At 48.5% G+C, this 6,483-nt stretch overlaps 2 protein-coding genes across 2 annotated transcripts; one reads left to right on the top strand and one right to left on the bottom strand.

The window, feature by feature from the left end:
• Window positions 1-327: 327 nt before the first annotated feature.
• Window positions 328-911, top strand: CSUI_005257 (uncharacterized protein). The gene has a single exon (XM_068065434.1). The coding sequence runs from the start codon at window positions 525-527 to the stop codon at window positions 633-635; it is 111 nt and encodes a 36-aa protein (XP_067922588.1). The 5' UTR covers window positions 328-524; the 3' UTR covers window positions 636-911.
• A 786-nt stretch (window positions 912-1,697) lies between these two features.
• Window positions 1,698-6,480, bottom strand: CSUI_005256 (atpase histidine kinase dna gyrase b hsp90 domain-containing protein). Its single transcript, XM_068065433.1, has 4 exons — window positions 6,136-6,480; window positions 5,268-5,382; window positions 4,367-4,553; window positions 1,698-3,203 (listed from the first exon to the last, which is right to left on the bottom strand). The coding sequence occupies exons 1-4, from the start codon at window positions 6,346-6,348 to the stop codon at window positions 3,110-3,112; spliced, it is 609 nt and encodes a 202-aa protein (XP_067922587.1). The 5' UTR covers window positions 6,349-6,480; the 3' UTR covers window positions 1,698-3,109.
• Between the last annotated feature and the right edge of the window lie 3 nt (window positions 6,481-6,483).

Genomic DNA, 6,483 nt, shown 5'->3' with positions numbered 1-6,483 from the left:
CTTGACCTTCCAAGCTATCGTGTCCTTCTCCCGCTCGGCTGGATCCGAGTGAATGTCCCCCCCCGGGTGATGGCACCTCCGTTTATTTCGGTTATAATTACTCTTTCGCTCGCATGCGGTGACGAAGAGATACTAAATAAGAAAGAGGAAGGAATAAATGATCGGGAGCAAGCAAAGATGCCAGCACATTAGGCAGCCATTCTCTCGGAGCACCCCCCCTTTCCTTGTATGGGCTGTTCCGAGAGAATGATTCTCTAGTGTGCTGGCATCTTAGCTGGCTCCCGATCATTTATTCGTTCCTCTTTCTTATTTAGTATCTCTTCGTCACCGGTTTTTTCTGACTGCCTTCCTTCTTGTTGAACGGTCTGCCTAGCTCGCTTGCATCTCTCATTGTGCAGGGGTCCTGGTGCCTACGAAGTTTTAGATCCACCTTTACGCACTCTCGAATTACGTCGTCTAAACAACTCCGAAGAAAACTGAAATTTCAGAAATTGACATTGTCCCTCCCCGCGCTGGTACCGCCGATGAGCTCACCGATGAAAGAAACAGAAACAATTGTCCCCTTACGACCCCAAATGGTGCTTTGTGTCCGTTCCTCTTTTTCACATGGAATATATAGCTCAAAGATAAATTGAGCTTCTTTTTGTTTACTCAAAAGTTAGGCAGTGTGTAGAGAACGAAGTGGGATTTCCTCTGTCTGGGAAGCGACGTGAATGTTTGACTTGTAGCCTCCGGAGGCTACCAGTGGAAGCGCAAGGATGAACTTCCTGAAAAAGAGCATCAGAGAGGGCGAGAGCTGCGTTCTCCGTTCAATGTGCGGTGCACCTGCATAGAGTCGCGTCCGGCGGGAACGGGGGCAGTGTGGTACGTTCCGCGTAATACTAGATACGCGCTGGCGCGAAGCCAAACGGGTACCGTCGGGAAAGATGGGTTCTTTGCGAGTCAAACGCGCTTGGAATGGCTGAAAAAGCACTTGAAACCTGTTCGACTCCAACAGTGAGGCTGGTCTGACGTTGATCTGCTTTCTCCGTCTTTCTACAGCTGGGAGGCACGCGCTGGCTTTACATGCACGACCTGCGGATACGGGTGGGTTGGTACCTTCACACACCCTCCGCAGATTGACCACTGTCTATCTGCTGATGGTGACACCATCCGATCCTGAAGACACTGCGGGGTGATCACTCTGGGAGGCAAAAAGTGCTCGTACAGTTTTCACGGTCAACATCGCGAAACCACTAGGGCAGCACTAACTACCACGCTTCCTGTCGTGATCTGCAGTTCAACCAAAGCGACCACTACGAAGTCAACGCTCAACAGAGCCCTACAGTACTACTATTCATGTCAACGGGAGAAACAAGACAATCACACAGGATGTGACTATCGATATCGTTACTACAACAAGTTCGCATCGGAGCTTCGGCGTCTTCCGCCTGTGTGTCTCCCGTATCCGGCAGCTCTGTTGTGTCCATGGACACTAGGACGTTCCTTAGACTCCTTCCTCCTTGTTTGTTTGATGACGCTGCCGCTCTTCAGCCACTTCTTACCAGCCTGATGTACTACGAGATGTACGCGTACTGCGGCCCTGCCCCTTGTTCTTACCCGCCCCCAAAACACGCATGATGTTTATTGCTGCACTACAGTTTTCGTACTGAGCAAGCCGCATAGCATCAGACTAGCACAGACGTACGCGAGCATGATGTGAAGCGTGAGATGTGGACACGATGTGTAGGCTGTCACACTCGCGTATTGTGGGGACATACATACACAAGACCCTTGTTCTAATGCTCGCATCAGCACAGAACAGCAAGGCGATGATGTATGTCTCTCCCTTTTCTTCCCTCCGAAACCCCCGTCACATCCCTCGACAAAAAAGCAGGCCACCATGCCCTTCCAAGAATCGACGCCGTCGGGACAGGTCGCTACTTCTGTTGGTGCTCACCTAACGACTGCAGAGGAGACGACTACTACTATTACTACCTCCTACTACTATGCTGAATTCGATACGTCCGCTCCCCGCACGGAAAGTGGATACAAAGATAGATACGTATATCATCATATGCTGTGCGTGGATAGCTGGTGTCAGAGGTGTCAGAGGTCACTGGATGCCCGTGAAAATAAAAACTTTCATCCTCTCGTCGGAGATCCTGCATTCCCTCTACCCATGAGGCGCCTTCTCAGCAGAAAAGAGTCTGCAAACTTCAAAATGAGTGGTCTGTTCGTAGGGTTGACAACAACACGGTGTGATGAGTCAACTGACCTTACTGCATGCACGCTATCCAATTTCTCTGTTTCCTTTCCTCCTTCTTCTCCTCCCCCCAGGCAGCCAGTCAGGAAGAGTCCCACATTTCATGTCATGTCACTCGGTGTCCTCCGATGAGGCAGTAGCCTTATGCTTATTAGTTCCATGAGAGACAGGCTACCTAACTCGACCACTACTATAACTACTTTCCTACACTGTATTGAACACAGACAAGATACTTAGTCACTCTACTCGAGCGGGCATGCAAAAGAAATGTCCATGAATACGTGTCCATGATGGTGCGCATTGTGCCTGACCCACCACCACTCTTCTTCCTCTTCTAGCCGGGACACCGTGTGTCTTGTAGTAGTCTTCAGTACAACAGAAAATGAGCTACCTATCTATCCTTCCTTGATGCGATCACTCCAACAATATCACGATAACGAGCAAAACAACCCTCCCTCCTGCTGCTCCATGTGCACGTAACGCCGCCATAGTAGTTGCAAACTAGTCGTCATGTTAGAGTAGGACAGATAGGAGTAGGATTGCCTACCCCAGCTCTCCCTTCTGTTCGATTCTCTCCCTCCCGGCCACCCCTTCTACGACTACATGCGCACTTGGAGTCTCCTAATAATAAAGACTCAATTGAGAAAAAAAAGACGACGGCGTATCTGCTGATACAATAGCAAACTCGGCATAAAACCGAAATACGGTGAGCACAGTCGTTAACCTTAACGCAGATGAACGTGTGGCCCGTTGAACAGGACAGGATTCTTTGCCTAGAAGTTTGCAGTGACGTTCCCTCGGCAAAACAATCTTCGTTGAACTGTTCGTCATGTCGCTGCTGGAAGAAAGGTAGGGGTGATGAGTTTACGGGAGTAGACGCCTTCGAGCAGGTGCAACAAGCGCGCGGTCACGAAAGTCTTGCAAGTTTGTTAAGCACATATAAGCGGATGTCCCAATCCTGAGTACACCAATAACAAGGAACCATGGACCATTTGCTCCTCTACCATGAAAGAACACCGATCATGGCATGAACACTGATGTGTTTACACGGGGCCGCATACACTTCCATATGCCCAGACAGGAGCACGAAGAGAGAAAGAACTCCTTCAGTTCAAACCGGGGACGTAACTAACTAAGATGTGAGGCATATAGGTATCTCTTTGTACACAAGCAACGAAAGACGACGCCTACTCCAGCGTAATGAGAGAAACACGGTCAACGAGCCACATAGATACTAAAGAAGAAAAATAAACACATACACATACATGAGACTCCTCCGTCCTTCTTCTCTGCACCGGAACAACACAAGACATACAACAACAACCGACTCGCCTAACTTCAGGGAAAGCAAGAACAACAAGACAACCCCGTACGACTCACTCCACCATCTACAGCGGTGGTCATGATCTTCATACGAAAAGCAGCAACATGCAATAAGAACTGCCTGCTTCCATCCTACAAACGCACTCTATAGACTACTTTCTACCACCTTCATCGACGACGCGCTAGGGAATAGCGGCGCTGTGTATGTAGGTAGGTAGGTAGGACGAAGAGGCAACAAAGAATGAGTGAATGATGGAGAAAATCCACCACTCACTCACCCTCTTACGCATGGTATGCCACGCAAGCGAACAACTCCCCGAGAGGGCTACCACTACTACTGCTGCCACACGCCAACACGCCTACATCTCCTGATTCCAAGACACACACGAAGTCACTAGTAGGCATGTAGCTGCTGCTGCTACTACCACTCCTACTACGGAACAGAAGGAGGCTGCCCCCCCCCACCGTAGAAGAAAGGAGGGGGAACGTGAGTGAATAAATATTTGTTTTAGCCCGGGAGGTTCATCTGAAATTCTTAGCAAAACCAAGCGTGTCCATCATCGTGACAACAGCGGCCCTCGAACGTTTACTCATCTGAGCCATGTAAAACCTGGCTGATACGTCCTCATATCGGTTGACTGAACACTAACGAACTGAGTGCGGAGATACTAACTCGCTGGTGCATGCATGCATGCATGTACAACAGAGGAAGAAACACGTGGGTTAGATGGGACGTAGGAAGAGAGGGAGAGAGAAACATCATCACACCATGGAGTCAGACAAGAAAGAGCAGCTTACCCTACTGCAGATTCAATGAAAATATCTCCCCCTAGACTTTGCGCATGCACTCGGCTCATAGGAAGACCCACGCCACAACCGGCAAGTGGAGGAATCTCATCGTTTTGCTTCCCTGACGACGTCTGTTCTTGATTTGAACTCTGTTGTCCGTTGGTGTTATGGGATTTTTGACGGAGATCTCCCGGTGCTAGAAACAATCACACGACCGGTGAATGAAACTCGACCCCCCATCTACGTCTTTATATCAACGACCTGACAACAAATGAATAGCTATCTGTCTCTCCTCTACCTTCTCGAAGAGAAAAAGCCTTCGTGCAAACTCCTGACATCTCGCTGTTACTCCTACTGCCTGAAGGCGGTGCGATATTGAGTGGCATCTATCTATCTATCTATCAACCCACCTATGAACAGAAGGAAACTCTCTCTTCTGCTGGAGAGCAAAGCACTAGAAAATGAATGATGAGAAACAGCCTCTGTTGTATCACGGCAACACGTCGTTGACCCCTCAAACAAACAACCTCTTTCCCATCCATCCACCCGGGGGCCATTTGTCTTTGTTGTGCGTTCGTCTCCTACCACGATTTTGATGAACATGTATGAAAGGCTAGAGAAGGAATAGCTCAAGCGAGAGTGTTTCTTTATCGGGAACACGGTGGTCTCCTTAGCGTAGGATTGCGAAGTCAAGAGAAAAGACTAACTGACACCTGTCCAGGGGTGTACCACCTTGATCTGTTGCATGTGTTTCATCGATTCATCCCACCACCCGTTTCTCGATATCACGAATAGACAGGAATGAATGCCCTGATTGTAGACACGCCCCGATTCTCTCACACACGAGTCATAACAGACAGAGTTTTATCAAAAAGCATAGCAATCCGAGCAGCAGCTCTTACTCACTCACCCCCTCCTGCTGATGCTAATCGTTGGAGGAGACCTTTACCATCTGCTGTTGTGTAAGCGAACGACCAGATTTTCTGAAGTTCCTCTTCACCTAAACCTTGTCCGCAATCCTCAATCTTAAGAAAAACGCAGAGGTCAGCATGCACAGGAAAAGACACGTGGGTCATAGCCTTATATCTCCATTAGAGAGAAAAGCCGGTGAGGACAAAAAGCGGCAACAGATACATCCTTTCTCATACATTACATACATACATAACATACATTATACACATACATACATATACATATACATATACATACATACACAAATGCTCTGCCTAGCTACATACACATGGGTCAGATAACACCATGGGTAAGGCTAAGGTATGGAGATCCTGGTCGCGACAAGCTTGGAATGCAAAGACACGACCGACCCCAGCTTCATTCCTCCCCGTAAGAATACTACTACTACGATTCCAGGGACTAGTGCTCGAAGGACTATCAGGCCTTTCGCTAGAACAATAGCTACAACTGCTGCTGTTCCCTTCTGTTACTGACGGTCATTGTCCTTCGGTGGGCAGGTACTGTCCCCCCCTTGCAAACCCATGTAAGAAAGAAAGGACGAAGAAGAAAAAAAAGAGAGAAAGAACGCGTGCTTTTCGTTTGTTCTTCAATCTGTGCTATCAGCTTTTCTCAATGAAAGGAAAGGTCCCCACAAGACTCGTCTATACAAACAGGACGTTGATGCACATCCTGTGACACCAAGCAACTGAGACCGAGGTAAAGGAATGATCATCCGGATGACAAGGAGTTATCTACCACCTGTCTCCCTCCCTTGTCATTCATTGAAAAAGCAGAGGAATGCAAGAAGTATCACTGCCCTCCCTCACCTGTATGATAAGACTCCCTTGAACCTTGACAAGATGTATTCTCACTGGAGACGGAGGAAGGTCTTCATCTTCCAACTGCACCACAGACATCCTACGTGACAATGAAGAAGACGACAAGGACATCCTGGTTCGTCCCTCTGCACTCTTACCCCCCTCACCTCCTGTCACATGATACCCATTATTCTTATCTTCTCTCTGAATGCACTGGAGCATGACGCGCCCGGGAATCTTCTTCAGTCTTCTTGATCGTCCTAGGGTTAATAAATGCCACGGACCTCTTGAGTTGCCGCCGTTTGTTTTCGTCGAAGTTCGACTACTACTCCTGCTACTGCTACTACCATCATGTGA

The sequence above is a fragment of the Cystoisospora suis genome (genome assembly GCF_002600585.1).
Source record: "Cystoisospora suis strain Wien I chromosome Unknown contig_2547, whole genome shotgun sequence".
NCBI lineage: Eukaryota > Apicomplexa > Conoidasida > Eucoccidiorida > Sarcocystidae > Cystoisospora > Cystoisospora suis.
This window is presented reverse-complemented; position numbering and strand designations above follow the sequence as displayed.

What these genes read in the sequence shown, in the direction of transcription:
- CSUI_005256 (XM_068065433.1), bottom strand. Translation starts at nt 6,348, where the DNA reads ATGCTCCAGTGCATTCAGAGAGAAGATAAGAATAATGGGTATCATGTG. An exon ending in AAGGGAGTCTTATCATACAG is followed by an intron (nt 5,383 to 6,135) that starts GTGAGGGAGGGC and finishes GTTTTTCTTAAG; the next exon opens with ATTGAGGATTGCGGACAAGG. An exon ending in ATTAGCATCAGCAGGAGGGG is followed by an intron (nt 4,554 to 5,267) that starts GTGAGTGAGTAA and finishes GATTGTTTCTAG; the next exon opens with CACCGGGAGATCTCCGTCAA.
- CSUI_005257 (XM_068065434.1), top strand. Translation starts at nt 525, where the DNA reads ATGAGCTCACCGATGAAAGAAACAGAAACAATTGTCCCCTTACGACCC.